Below are 16076 nucleotides of genomic sequence, written 5' to 3' on the forward strand. Positions count from 1 at the left end.
TTGTCATTGTCAAGCTGACAGTTCTCCATAATAATATAGTAGAAGAATACGTTTCAAGGGAGCTGAATTTTCTATGTCATTGAGAGCTTGACATACTAACATCTTACTTAAGGTCATTATATGTAGGCAAAGAGAGGCATAGAAATAAAAAGGATTCTGTCAGTCTGGCAAAAATACTTTCCTCAATCTTCAGCTCCATTTCACCCATAGAAACCACTTTAATCTGTCAGGTAGAATGGTATCCTTATAAGTGTCAACGTGTGGTTTTATGCAAGAAAATAGGAGAAGCGAAATGCTGACAATTTCAATAAAGTACTCTTCCTGAGTAGAAGTTGCATGAGTGAATTTAATGTAAAATAATCCAAAATATATATAGTAAAAAGAGAAAGGAATCATTGCAAAATGCCCAATTAAATAAAGAATTGCCTTTGATTCCAGTTATACTTCAGGAATTCTGAGGATCTGGGGGCATTTTATTAACCTGGAATACTAAATTGTTTTCAAATAAATTTAGCAAATCTCAAGTTTTCGAGCCAGGGCATTCCACAATGAAACATCCCCCCAGAAAGCCTGAAGCTAGTTTAGAAGTATCCTTGCTGAATGGCCTTCAGAGAGTGTATTGTGCTTTCTACCCTTCATTTAGAAAGTATAAAGCTCGGGGTCTAGTGCACATATTATCTGAAGGTCTTGGTAAAATTTCTGGTTCAAAATGATAAGTAATGTTTTGCTGAATCTCCAATTTGGCCTCTCTCAGCTTTCATTAACATGCTGATGAAAGCATAGTAAAAATACAGGTATTTAATAGCCATTTTCAAGTAAACTAATTTGTCCCTTAAAAACTAAAATAAGAACATAGACTTGTTTGAAGAGTACAGTTTGCCAGAAGTTTCAGGCCTTCTAAGCACCTTTTTGAAATTTCAACGGTGCGAGCTGGGGATGGCCCTCAGGGGGCATGAATACCAGGGATCCAGGTGCACCAGCACTTCTGATGCTGCGGAAAGACCAAAGGCCACAGAGCTGGATGTGCTTAATGAGTCTGAGTAAGTGTGGAATTCAATAATGCTAAGATGTTCTGAGCTCCCTGACGACATGTACTATTTAATTTAGTAGCCATAGTATTAATTAAGCAGGCATTTTTGCTCTATGAGGTATTAATAATTTATGACATAAATTCTATGGCCCTTCAACTAATTTAGCTGTGGCAGGATGTATGAGATGAAACTGGGATGATCTCTTTAGTGACAAATCTTTTTCACAAAGGAAAATCAAAAAATTACCTGTCTTTGCATTACATTGATTAACAGGAATATTCTATGCATAAATCTGGCTCAGTAGTAAAGTCTTCATTTTTGCTTTTCAATGTGTGAATTACGTATTCAAAGATTTCACTTTAAACTCACTACTCCTCAAAATGCACTTAAAGTGAAATCTTTGAAAGCATAAATAAAACAGGATTCATATTTATCTGAATGTATGGAATGAATGGACTGTATTCTCTAGACACTCGTAGTTCTAAGAGGAAATTTAGGAATTCAAGAAGACCCTGTAATATCAGCTCAGTAAGGCATGCCTTAGGTATTTAAATTTTCCTACCCATAAAATTTCCTTAATTTAGACACATAAAAGAGAGGATCTGCTGTAGATCTCATCTTCAATCCACAAAGAGACGTGAGGAGTGGGTCTTAACAGGGCAAGACACGGCAAAAACTCATGAAATTGGGGTTCATGAAACTCGCATAGAAAGAATATGGCCTCTAGTGTTGAAAGTGCATAAAATCCTCATTACCTAATTCATAGTGCTGGAAAGAACCACTGAAATTTGCTTCAGAGTATTATTAACAAGAGTAGTAGTACCAGCATGAACACCACAAGTTATTGCAGGAAAATTATTGGCCTTGGCTTTGGAAGACCTGAGTTCCACCCTCAATTTTAGACTTGCTCATATGCTGCCCAGAAGTCAGTTAGCTTCACACAGCTGGCTAACTCTTTTATGAATGCACTCCTCTATTATCAAGTCTCAGACATAGCCCAACTTCATAGTCCCTCTGATTTCTGACCAAGGTGAGAATAATATGAAGAGTAGCTATGAGGTGGAGCCTGACATTTAGCCTATAGTGGGATTCCTGCCACTATTAAGTGTTTTTGTTTCCTTTATTTCCAAAGAGATGTAAGCTCAAGATATTTTTTTCCATAATCTATGTGTACGGGAAGGATTTCCAAATGCTCAAAAAACTCTCCTACCTGGATTAAACAGCCACTGTCCTTTGATACCATGTTCTACTTGGCAGGTTGCCTCTCATTTTCCACCACATTCATAAAAGTCACTCGAGTTTATTATGCCTTTGGACATCCTACCATGTCATTATCTGCATGTCTGATAGTTCCCCTGTCCCATGCCCTAATAACAGAGCCTCTGTCACCTGTTTATTCCTGCTCTGCTAGTTCCTATTCCAGAGATAGGTGGAATGGTATCCTTATAAGTGTCAACGTGTGGTTTTATGCAAGAAAATATGAGAAGCAAAATGCTGACAATTTCAATAAAGTACTCTTCCTGCATGCTTCCAACCCAATCCATATGGATTTTCACAGAGAGGGCCAAGCAACATGATGGATGTGAATGTAGTGGGAGCTTTGTAGGTTGCATGGGTCGGTGATAGTGACACCCTGGCTGCACACTTGTTCTGTTCCATGTGGATTTGTTTCCTTCTTCTGAGCCTCCATTCCCAGCTTCCACATCCACAATTCCTTTCGACTAGACATGAAGTGTGAGTTTTCTCAAAATGTTACTAATTATTTAATATAAACGATGTCCTGCAAATGTTACTATATCATAAGACTTACTCTTTGATGCCTTCTAGCAATTTGAAGTTTAAGTTATCTTCACTTCTGTCAAAGAAGCCCTTGTTGTCTATAAAGACCAGATGCCGTGGGTCATGCTTTCGCTGGATAATGTGTGCTAGAGCCACAGCATCTTGGTTGTCACATTTGGGCCTCAGTCCATTCTGTACACAGGCATCCTCCTTTCGAGGTCTGAATCCACAGCAATTTGAATCTAAGCGATTATAAATCTGAAAATGGAAAACAAAAACAAAATCCAAGATGCTGAGTAAAAACAAAACTTGGGAAAGTTAGAAGATTTCTAAAGAACTAGCGCTTTTTAAATAGCTGACTTGCCAGACTCTAATAGGGCCAAGCTCATTTAATTAAAGGCAACTGTCAGAATAAGTCCAAGGTTCATATCCTTCTGACTCAGCTATGGTTTTAAGCACTTCCAGCCTTCTGCTAACAGGTCCAAAGTTAGATCAGCCAGGCAAGACATCTCCACCCTTAATATTCAAGGTTCCCACTGATATCACGTGTAGATACAGGCCAGAAGAATCTCTGACTCTGTTCATGACAAAAGATAGAAAACTTGTGCTGTTACATATCCAGAAGGCTATATCTTGTTTTCTCCCTCAGGTTGGGTTATCGAAAACCTGAGTTATCTCAGTGGTTCTACAAGTTTATGCAACTCCTAACCTCTCTGGATTTCAGTATGATATCTAATCTGAAATAACATAGAACAAATCTATCGAAAAGTTATGAGATCCAATAATGATAACTAAAAACTCTAGCTGTATGGAGCCCACAACTAGATTCTAAAGAAGTGAGCAGAATTAACAAAACTATTGGTCCTATTGGGGTTTATTATGGGGAATTGAGCTACTCCCTATAGAAGAAGTTAAACAGAGATTAATTATGAGAGAACTGGGTTATTTCCATTTCTTTTGGGCAAGGAAAGAAATAAAATTTTTTAATCAGGGTAAATTAGAGCCTGGGCTCAGGAGTTAGACAAATTTAAGGTCAAATCTCCATTTTCACACTTAGCTCTGCAACCTTGTGTAGATTCCTTTACAACGCTGGCTCTCAATTTAGTTACCTGCATAATGGGCATGAAAGTATTCACCTTGCATGGCTAGTGGGAAGATCAACAAAAATGTTTGTATACCCTCCAGCCCCGACCCAGGCATCTAGAAGATACTCAAAAAATGAAAACTGTTATTACCACTGTTGAGACACACACATACACATGTTATGAAGTGATTTACCTCCAAACAAGTTTCCAAGGCAAAAGGTAATTTCTCCATTTTAATAAAGGAAAACTGAGCATCAAAGAGATTAAATAATCTGCTCTGGGTGGAATATTAGTAAGTAGCGAAGTTAAGATTTAGACACAGTTGCGTTTGTCTCCAAAATTCCATGATTCCCCCCCCCCAATAAGTCATGTAAATAGTTTAAGGCTGGTAGAAGATTGTAAATATGATCATGATTCAAAAGATGGCTAGACACAGACTGTCACTTTTATTCTTTTAGCACTACATTCCCATCCTTTCTCCTCCTCCTGTGTTTTTGCAAATCCTGTGAGGCTAGCCACTCTAGGGGGCCAGTTGCTAATAAAGGAATACAGAAATAGTACCACCAAAATTTACCCTACTTTGAAATGATCATTCATTCAACAAATGTTTTTTGAACATCCTCCACCACCTATCAGTGAGCTAGGCACCAAGGCAAATGTGGTCCATAGCCAGCACATCCCCACCACCTCTACTTCCAGAGGAAAAGGAAGTGGTCATTTAATTTTGCCTTACTACCTCGGCACACTTTAAGAACTGGGCAAATGAACTTCCTCTCTGTTTTCTGCACATAAGTGGACTTTGTATCAAATAGCAAACTTTGAGAAGCTAGGATTATAAGAGAAGTTAGCATAAGCCAATTTTCTATGAATTTTATGTAAAACCAGTCACATGAGGTAGGGAAGGTCAGTGAACCACCAAGTATTTGGACAGCTCAGAGGGTACACTGCTGGTCTAGAAACAATCTACAGATAAGGGAGGCCTCCGTCAGGATCGGTTCCAGGCAGCTGATCCATGGGACCATGAGTCTAACCAATGGTTTATCCAAAAGGTCACACAGGCTGACTCCAGGCAACGGTAAGTTCCCACTGCTAGTTAAAGCGCATGTGTTTGACATGAGGATAGCAAAGTTTCCCAAAGGTAAGTCACCGTAGGTTAAATGAAAAAAAGCATAACTTAGAAAACACTAGAAAAATTTATTGAGCCCTTTCTCAAACAATTTCATTCATTTTATGTAGTACTCTGACTGCTTTTGAATATAAGAGAAACCAAACAAAATAAAGAGATTGCATCTGATTGCCAGTTATTTAAATTAAGATCAAGGGGTCAGGGAGAACATAAAAAATAACTCTTCTAGAAGCTGCTTCTCATCTAATCTCCCTTTTTTAATACACATCAGCTAATAATTCTCAAAGAATCTCTATATCATTTTTCCATCATCATTGTATGTTTATATCTAGTTATAACGACATTACATGTGGGAAACAAACTAAATCCTATTTAACGTGACTACAACATCAGGGTCGGTTAGGTTGCATAAATGCATTTAGAACTTAACTTTAAAGGACAAATCTACCAACCACTTCTGAAATAGAGCTCTGAACCCTAAGCTCTTTCTTCATTGTTGATTTCATAGTAGTGGGGAAAGGACTAAGACGTATAGCTACATTTCTGTTGTTTCTACAATAAAGCCATGAGTATCATATACAGTAAGGTTAAATAATAAGCACTTCGAAGTTTAGGCCCTAACCCTCAGTACCTCTGTAAATATTTTACTTCTCTATTTTTAAACTACAAGCCAGCATTAAAAGTTGAAGATAGAAAAGATCAATTTAGGTCATCTTTTTATTGCCTTCCCAACATAAGATTGTTTCCTACAGTATATTTTTAAAGTGTTTTGTCTGATCTAATTTTGAGTCACTCAACAGTCTGTGATGATTTCACCACTTCCCCGACAGACTGCTGTGCCATTCAAGTCTAACAGACCTTATTATTGAAAACGACTGTGTGTGTTCAGCTCAACTTCTCTTCCAGAAAATTTTTACTACTCCTTTTATTCTGATCTCTTCGTGTTCTTGGTGGGTATGTTAACATGTGTTGAGTGTGTGTGTGTACACCTATAGATATAGAATCAGATTGTAAGGCCTCAAATAATCTGGGTTTGATTTTGTTTTTCTTATTCTCCCACTACAGTAAATTATGTCTTTGCATTATTGCCCTTGTCCAGCAAGGGCTTAAATAGCTCTTAAATCTTGTTCCCTAGCTCTTCTCAGAATTTCGTTTACAGTCTTCCTTTTGAATTCACATTCAATATACCAAAAATAATTTGACTGCAAAACCATAATCCACTCCCTTAAATGCAGCACCATTCTCTTTGTCATTTAATTTAGTTACATTGAATATACTTCTGCTTACTTTTAAGAGAGTTTACCTATTTTTCAAAGCCTAAGAAAGCATATCCTAGATAGCTATGAATCCATAACATGGTTTTAACATGCTTGTTTAGTGCATATTAAAACAGTCGTTTCATTTACCTATCACATGATTAAGCACTGTAGTTCACATCTATGTGTCTATGTTCTTAGATAATTATCCTACAAAGATTACTTGAGGGTAAATTTTGTCAGTTAAATGATTATAAGTGTTGATCATCATTATTGCAGCTTGTTCAAATTCACATCTCTCACTCCTCAAAACAAGGAAAATCTTTTGCAAAACTGATCTGAATCTGAAGATTACTGCCAACGATCATTTTCCATAAGATTACTCTTTCCTCTTTTAGGAAAATATATCTTTTCAATGTTTACCTAACTAAAATTAAACTCAGAAAAATCCAGGTGTTCCAGCCAAATTTTTTTGGTGGTGGGGATATTTTTAGATATATTGCCTTCTTCTAAAGTATTTTTTAAAATTCCATTTTCCTTTTTGTAGTTTGAGTTTTGCCCGTAGGAAAAAGCGTCTTAGGAGTGACTCAAGTTATGTTCACAAAGCCCAAACAAGGATGCTTCTGCTGCACTGACCAGCTCTCCAAAGCCCATTAGAAACTGACAGAAATCCCATGACTTTTCACTCTTTTGTACAACACCCATTCCAGCTGTGTCCTCAAAAAGTGAATCTATCAAAGCAATTGCAGTAGTTTCTTTATATCTCCTTTTTCCTCAAAACAATGTGATTGAATTACTAATTTCAGGCAACGCCTGAATAAAGGCAATAAAAAATATTCTAAAAGTGCTGCTAATATTCATAATGAAGAACATAATAGCACTCATTGATTATTTACTATGTGCCAGGAACTGTATTCTTAATACTTTACACATATTATTTCATTTAATCCTCATAGCAATGTGAACAGATAGGTGCTACCAATAGTTCCATTTGGCAAATGAGGAATCTGAGGCACAAAGAAGCTAGTTGACTGACCCAAGTTCCCTCGGCTCATAAATGACAGAACTCAGGATTCTAAACCAGATGTCTATGACTTCAAGTCCATGCTCTTATCCATCCTGACTATGTCTCTCGGGAACAGCCTCCAAGGTGGTACTATAAAAAAAGCAGGTGCATTTGTGTAGAATGTTAAATGATACCAGGTTCCATAAACATTCGTTTCAACAGAAATACAAAGAACTTCAGTGGAGGAGTTCAGGGAAAAACTCAAGAAGGAGAAGATATTACAGTTGGGTTTTTTGTTTTTTGTTTTTTGTTTTTTGAGGAAGATTAGCCCTGAGCTAACATCTGCTGCCAATCCTCCGCTTTTTGCTGAGGAAGACTGGCCCTGAGCTAACATCCGTGCCCATCTTCCTCTACTTTATATGTGGGACGCCTGCCACAGCATGGCTTACAAAGTGGTGCCATGTCCGCACCTGGGATCCGAACAGGCGAAACACAGACTGCTGATGCAGAATGTGCAAATTTAACCAGTGCGCCACTGGTCCAACCCCTACGGTTGGGTTTTAAGAGACAAGCAGTATTAGCTAAAAAATAGGGAAAGGTATGAAGGTAGAAAATCAGAGATATCTTTAGAGAAACTGAAAGTATCTTAGACCAAGGCTTCTCAAACTGTCTGTAGTGAAAGACCAGGTGTTTTTGTTTTGTCTCTCCCCCGGCCCCACAACCCATGTGATCTGTTGCTTTGTCAAAATAAATAAATGAATAAGATAATTTATTACTAAAGAAATGAAATTTTTAAAAATACAAAATACCACTCAAAGATTTTGTTAGATTCAATAGACAAATTACTCTACCAAATTGCTATCAAAGTTTTTAAATGCTTATTTGCAATTTTCGTACTTCACGCGGTATGAATTAGCATGGGCCCTGGAGCTGCGCTTTGAGTAGCACGGCCCAAGACTGCACCATCGATGGGAGGGGAGCGTGAAGGCAGGTTGTCAGAGCAAAGGGTGAATGTGAGTATTATACCTAGAAGGGAAAGCTAGAAAGTCTGCAACGTTCACTACCATCTTCTCATGTAGAGCTGAAAGTATGGCAAAAGGCAAGGAAGCGGGACATCGGGTGAAATGTTCAAAGAACAAAAACGGAAGGGAGCCAAGGCAGAATGTACTTGGAAGATGAAGAGAGTCAAATGAAGGTGTTCTTTCTAACATAGATTCGAAATTCCCTTATCCAAACAATTTCCTCATTTCTTTTAGTTAAATTACATAACTCTATACTTTCCTACCTCTGTTTCCCTGCACCTCTTTAAGTGTCTGAGTGAGTGAGTGTGCGTGTGTGTGTATGTATGTTTCTGGTTTGGTAAGTCAATATCTTAAGATTTTCACCATCTTTTTTCAAGCTATTTGTTTTTATCATTTAAAAACTGCACCTTTACAAAGAAAATTGCATTTTTAGAGAGAAAGTTTAAATTGTGCAATAAAACATGTAATGAGTGGAACTGAACAATTCATCGGAGTAACTTATCCAATGCCCGGCACATAGTAAGCACTTGATAAATGTTTATTATTGAAGGAACTCTGCTGAAAGCTGCTTTTCACTTCGTATTAGGCTATTTACAATGCTCCTCCACAACACTGTCTTCTGTTCGAAGAATCAAATAAGCAAAATAATGGTGGTATAGCAAAACATGAGTCTTTTTAAAGTAGCACCTAGTGAATGGAGTGGAAAAAAAAATAGGAAGGGAACAAACAATGGACTTGCCTGTGCTTCTCATTTGCTGTTGGTTGGCTTCTTTATGTGGGTTTAATTTCACTAACCACGGACCATGAACTCTTATGTCTCACAAAGAGCCTGCCATAACACCTTGGTCGTAATAGGCATTTAATAAATACACAACAAACAGATGTGACAAAAATAACAATAGGACATTCTTTCCTATAATTAGCAGTTTTCTGGAAGATTCCTCTGAATCCCAGTTATCTCATTGGACATCTTATTCATTTTTAGAAAATGCATAGGAAAAAAAGGTCCCATTTTCAGCAATTATTTTATTTCAAAAAGGCAAAAAGACAGTGAGAATTGCTACTATTAATGGCCCCACCCTTGGTACAGAGAAACACAAAAATATCTGGACTTATTTATTTATCGCTAATAACTCACACTGGAAAATCCTTTACATGAATTTGGACAGTGCACAGCAGTGTACGGTTGCCATGTTATCAGTAGAGCTAGACTGGATCTCTGTAGTCTAATGAATGTGAAGGTTGACCAGATGATAGGGAACAGCCTTAGACAAATCCCACAGTCCTGATGGTACTTGTTAACACAGACCTAGCCTCTCACCTAGGGAACTATACAAAGGGAAAGCAAAAGTGTTCTCACCAGCCTGCGCCTGCATCACTCGGGAATTCTCACCTCATAAAACAATAGATTTCATTTTTGTGCTGTGCTGCCATGGCAACAGGTGCCTGTTAAATTAGTATGCATGCAAATGTGACTAGCCGAGCACTTGATGAACAACGAGAAAAGTAAAAATAGTTTGCAACATATACATCTAACAATGGGCACAGACTCCCTTGTGCCTCCACCCCTGTAAAGAGCAGTCATTGATCCACACCATCGATACTCCAAAATTCCACATTTAAAAATAACTATCAGTGGAACCAACTCAATGCAGAATCTCTAGTTTCTTCCACAATTCTGAATCATAAATAAAGACATAACAATATTGCTTTACGTATAAGTAAAAATATTTTAATGCTAAAATATATTTGGATCTATTTCTATAGATGCAATGTTTAGAATCCAGATACCGTACCTCTGAGTAAGTACCAAAAGTCATCATCATTCTGCCACAGAAAGACTCTAGAGAGAGTCACTAAGCAAGTGACAATCTATTTTTAGAGAAAGAAAATTCACGTTCTATAATTTGCACAAGCAGAGCTGCATGAAAATAGACTTTGCCAAAGGCACACCCACCTTCCTGTAAAGATTTTATAGGAGCACTCAGACTAAGAAAAGCAAGAATTTTTACATTTTATGACATTCTGATTTATAGAATGCATGTATATTAAGCAAATAAATTTAAAGCAGGAATAAAATAACCAGTATAAGTAAAATTTTTTTAAATGCTTGCTTTCAATAAAATAAAACACCACTTTCAACAATTTAACATTAAATAGGGTTGTAAATAAGCTTAAAATTGTGTACATTTACATCTGAGGGAATATTGTCACTGAAAACCTTTCCTTTGCTTGACTTGTATATTAATTTTTAGTGTTCCTATAGAAATGCTATCAATTGTATTTTCTCCTATAATGTAGTATTATAAGAAAATTGACAAAAATAAGTAAAGAGAAATTAATTGACTGCTAAAACACAATTCTGATTATGGTGACAAAGATTCTTTGCTTGATCAGGCTCCGGAAACTTCTCCCAGGCCTATCTGCGCACTTCCTTATAAAATCTAGTTTTAGCAAGAACCCTGCTAAGTCAGTTTAACCAGAACCCCACATCTTTGATAACTAATCACTCTCCATATCTAATCAAGCTCCTCATCTGCCACCATCCCCCAGGAGATGTCTCATCACCCTGGCCTGTCTTCAGCAAGAATCTGGTTAGGCCAGTTTACCCAGAATGCTCCTTACCCTTGATGTTTCCTCTTAGTAATTTTCCATCCATCAACCTCTATGCTGCACCTTGGCTATAAATTCCCACTGGCACATGCTACACTAGGGGCTGAACCCAAGCTCTCTCCCTCACTGTGAAATCCCATTGCAGTGGTCCCTACACCTATCACGACGGTCCTAAATAAAGTCTGCTTCCCATCTTTAACAAGAGTATTATGTTCTTTAACAAAGATTAACACAACTAATGTAACATATCTAACAGCTATTTTAACTCATTTTTCTAATGTAAATCAGCTGTCTTTACAAAAAATTAATTAATTCTGACAGACTGATTATTTTGTAATTATTTAAAAATAAATACTTCTTGAGAGTAGAATGGTGGTTGTCAGGGGCTGGGGAGTGGGGAAAATGGGCAGACGTTGGTCCAAGGGTACGAACTTTCAGTTACAGGATGAATAAGTTCTAAGGATCAGACTATAATTAATAATACTTTATCATATATTTGAAATTTGCTAACAGAGTAGATCTTAAGCATTCTCACCACACACACACAAGTAACTATGTGAGGTGATGGATGTGTTAATTAGCTTGATTATGGTAAATATTTCATGATGCACATGTACATCAAATCATCATGTTGTAGACTTTAAGTATATACAATCATTTTGTCAATTATACCTCAATAAAGCTAAGGAAAAAAAGAGAAAATAAATACGTAAATCCTAATTTACTAAAATAAACTTTTTTCAAAGATTATTTTTACATGTATATATAAAATTTCCTATTGGAAAATGGATTTGTTTCTATGCTCCCTGGATTAGCAAACTACTATAGAATAAAGTACTTTATGCAGCTTGCATACAAAATCCCAAGATACTGTTAAATCACTTTACATCATAAAGTTTCCAATTATCAAAACGACCCAAAAGGATACAAATCAGTTTTTCCCACATTGCAAATGAAGGAAAAACTCAGAGAGGGTAAATAACCTGCCCCAGGAGGCACAACTAGGGAATAATGTGGATTTCTACCAACTTCTGTCCGACTCACCACACTGCCTCCTAAGATAGAAAAGATAAGATACTTGCTTTCACGGAGACTACAATCTAACGCCTTTAAGTATGATTCACTGTGTATCTTCCACATCGATCAATATCATATTTGACAGAGAACATAATAAATGTTTGTTGAAACAAATGAAGGAATGGATGCCAACTCCTCTCAGTTCACCAATTGAAATCTGTCCACTACAGAGGGCTAACTACTAAAAGGCCTCTAATAGGCCAGACCTCCAAGGTTTCCCCTATCCTTTGTCTTATGAAAAGCTCAGAATCTTAAAATCAAATCACAGAATCTTATTATTACAGAAATGTAATACCTTTGAAGTTACTAGGTACTATACAAAGGGGAGTTTATTTCAGAAAAATTACCCTAGAGCCACGGTTCTCACACTTTCTTATTTCAGAAGCAGTTGGCACTCTTAAAATTATTGAAGCCTCCCAAAAGTATTCATTTATGTGAGTTCTTTACCACGTGGAAATTAAAATTGAAAAAAAATGTAAATAGTTATATATTAATTCATTTAAAAGTAATACTGATACACTCACTACATGTTAACATATTTTTAAAAGAAATTGCTAAACTTTCTTAAAAACTAATAAGAGAAATAGAATTGTTCTTTCAAGTTAAAATAGTTTAATGAAAAAAAGCAGCTAGTTTGCTTTACACTTCAAACAATTGCATAAGTAGTTTTCCTCAAGACAAGCACTAAAGTGTGAAATGCATTCGAAATTCTTTCCTTTTTTTTTTTTTTTGAGGAAGATTAGCTGTGAGCTAACATCTACTGCCAATCCTCCTCTTTTTGCTGAGGAAGACTGGCCCTGAGCTAACATCCGTGCCCATCTTCCTCTACTTCCTACGTGGGATGCCTACCACAGCATGGCTTTTGCCAATGGGTGTCATGTGTGCAGCCGGGATCCAAACTGGCGAACGCCAGGCCACCGAGAAGTGGAACGTGCAAACTTAACCACTGCGCCACTGGGCCATCCCCACAATAGAAGTTCTTTATGCATTCTTTCCATTTTGTCACACATAAGGTTAAAAAGATATATATTTACAGGTAGACACTTAAGAAAATTAATCATTTTTTTTGCTTTATCAAGAGCATTCTCAAGTGAATCAGGCATTTTTCCATGTGCTTTTTTCATGTGAGTACAGTGGCAATGAATAGTAGCAAGACTATTGGTACAATTTAGTGCCAGCTTTGATTCATGCTGAGGCACCAACAGCTTCACACACTATTGCAAATAGCAACATAGTGAAAAAAGCAAAAACTCTCTCAGTATTATTGAGGAAATAATTTTGACCTCATGGACCCCCTGAAAGGGCCACAAAAAAGGCATTGCCCTAAACAGTTCCATTCAATTAGATCATAAATAGTAATAATCTTTTGAAGTTCTGTATCTCTCTTATTTATTTGTGTCTACAAATTGCAACTTGAATATGGTTGGGAAGAGCATGGAACTAATAAGAGGCCTTAGGAACCAGCTCTCACTTAACCCTCTCTGAGTTCACATCACTGGGCAAAATGAACCATAAATCTTTGAAAAATAATTACATACAAAAACATGATTGAGCCAGATGACTATCTGCCTTCCTTCTCAGGTGTTCCTATGGAATACTACTGTGTTAAGTTTTCCATGGTTTTCTTATTGGCTTTCTGGCAGATTTACCCAGAGGTCCAATGCTTAGACCTCCTGTTTGAACCTCAGTCAACCTTATTCAAGGTTAGTTTCAAACTGTCTTTGTTTCAGGGCCGTAGGATTAGTGGGGGAGCCAATCTCAAAAGCTAGCTCAAACAATGCACTAAACAATCTTTGAAAATCAAAAGGTTATTTATGGAATTACACAGGCTGCCTCGAATCCTGGACCTCTCTGGCCCAACTATGTATACAACAAGATTTAGAGTTGGATCATACTAAGTATGCACTGATCCATTCCAGCACCATCTAAAAACTCCATAGCAAAGGTTGAAAAAAGCAAAAGTGATATATAATTAAATAATATATAAATTATTTATGTATAGTATAATTAAATACTACACTTTTGATTAATAATTAAATTAGAATTGACCCAGAAATGCTCAGTGGTTGTCACTTAGCAATATGAAGTTTAGGAATATAACTTATTTCATCAGACATTTTTCCCTTTGATTTAGACTGAAACAAGAGCAAAGACCTAAGGACCCATGTTAACCAACTTCCTAGTCCATGTTTTATGCAAATGGGGCTTTAGCATAATCAATGTCAGAAATCTCTGACAATAAATGCTAGACAGTACGTGGAAAGAACATATGAAATTCAAAAGGCTTTTAAATTGGAAGTAGACATCTGAGGACTCTGTATGCTCCTTAACAGGAGGGATATGCTTCAAGACACAGAGAAATCTTAACAGGAAGTAGGCCAGGATCCAGAGAAATACGTTCTTGCTGTAGAGACCAGGTAGCTAAAAGCATGCCTCTGTGATGAACTAGGGTCAGTGTAGCAAGACAACTCTTTCTCTTCAAAGTTGCCTCTGTGAAAAATCAAATAGCTTAAATTCTGTGAAGTGAGAGAATGTGGTCTCTAAAAGTCACTTCTCCACTAGAGAAATGATGTCAAAGCCCAAAAGAGAGACTCAAAGGTCAGTACTTTTGTATATACTTTCTCCATCCTGTCATATTCTTGTAGAGAACCTTTAGCAGCAGAAGTACATTCCATTTCAGGGCCATAAAAAGTGAAACTATTTGTCTTTTGAAGAATAGGCCAATAGAATTCTACTGTCTGTGTCCTAATCTCCCCGAGCTTTGGAGAAGGCTTAACTTCTCAGTGGGAAGGTACAATCCAGCAGGTCAATTTCTGCAGGGAGAGATTTTACAGACTTCCTAGACCAGACTGTTTTTGGAACGGCTGATTCTAAAGGAGCTAGTCATGAATAGTCAAAGTGGAATTCCTTGTGTGGCTCAACCAAGAGGACAGCTAGGAAAGAACTGCACTGAGAAACAAGAGGACAATAATTCCCAGGCATGGAAATGACATTGCGTCCGATTCAAGAGCCAAATGACAAAAATCTCAAATGATGACTGAGGCCCGCAGATTGGATAGGAATTGTCTAGACAGAAGGTAGAAATTCCTCAGTTCAAGTTTGTTGAATTTAGTTAAATCCCACACTATCCTGTATGCTCATAATTCCTGGTTTTGTTTATAAAGTAAAATAAAAAGTACTAAGCTATGCTAACAGGAAAACTAGAATGAATGGTTATAAAGCAAACTATTTAAATAAAACACCTACGATGCCAAGCACAGCCTTTCATATGATGTTAAAGTGGCCAAAAGCAATAAATAAATGTTCTGTGGTATTTGTCACATTAAGACTCTGGTTCCAATCTAGGGAAAATTTCTTGGCTGCTGCCTTGCAGACCGATGTTCTCAGGAACAGACCCGCCCTAATATCCACCTCCCAGTACACCCCTATTTCTGGCATCATAAAACCACAGCCTGGTTAGACCCTGCCTCTTTCTAATTGTTAAAAGTAGGAGTAATTGTTAAAAACAGGAGTAGCAAGTTGCAGAAAAATGCATGTGGTCAACTGCATTTATAGTATGTAAGTTTAAAAAAAAACACAGATATTCACTTATTGTGCATGTAAAATTATTTTTAAGTTGGCTAAAAAGATGCATACTAATCTCATCAGAGTGACCACCTCTGGGAGAAAGTGCAGGTAAGGGACATGAGGAGATGGTCAACAGGGACTTTAACTTTTTTTTTCTTTTGAGGAAGATTAGCACTGACCTAACATCTGCTGCCAATCCTCCGCTTTTTGCTGAGGAAGATTGGCCCTGAGCTAACATCCGTGCCCATCTTCCTCTGTTTTATATGTGGGATGCCTGCCACAGCAAGGCTTAATAAGTGGTGCATAGGTCCAAGCCCACGATCTGAACCAGTGGACCCCGGGCTGCTGAAGCAGAACGTGCAAACTTAACCGCTGCTCCATCCGGCTGGCCCCACTTTAACTTCTTTTTAATGTATTTACATCTCTAAAGTAAATACTGAAAGCAAATACGCAAAAGACATATTGACAGGATAATTCTAGAAGGTGACAACAAGATATTTGTTACGTTAGTCTC

General features: G+C 37.2%; 1 protein-coding gene across 6 annotated transcripts in view; it reads right to left on the reverse strand.

Moving 5' to 3' along the window:
* Window positions 1-16076, reverse strand: part of GASK1B (golgi associated kinase 1B) — a 66802-nt gene that overhangs the window by 1177 nt on the left and 49549 nt on the right. For all 6 annotated transcript variants that reach the window (XM_046656630.1, XM_046656628.1, XM_046656629.1 and 3 more), the window contains one exon: window positions 2842-3068. In XM_046656630.1, the coding sequence (XP_046512586.1) occupies window positions 2842-3068 (227 nt within the window). The remainder of the gene's footprint in view (window positions 1-2841; window positions 3069-16076) is intronic.

The sequence above is a fragment of the Equus quagga genome, chromosome 3 (assembly GCF_021613505.1).
Source record: "Equus quagga isolate Etosha38 chromosome 3, UCLA_HA_Equagga_1.0, whole genome shotgun sequence".
In the NCBI taxonomy this organism is placed as follows: domain Eukaryota; kingdom Metazoa; phylum Chordata; class Mammalia; order Perissodactyla; family Equidae; genus Equus; species Equus quagga.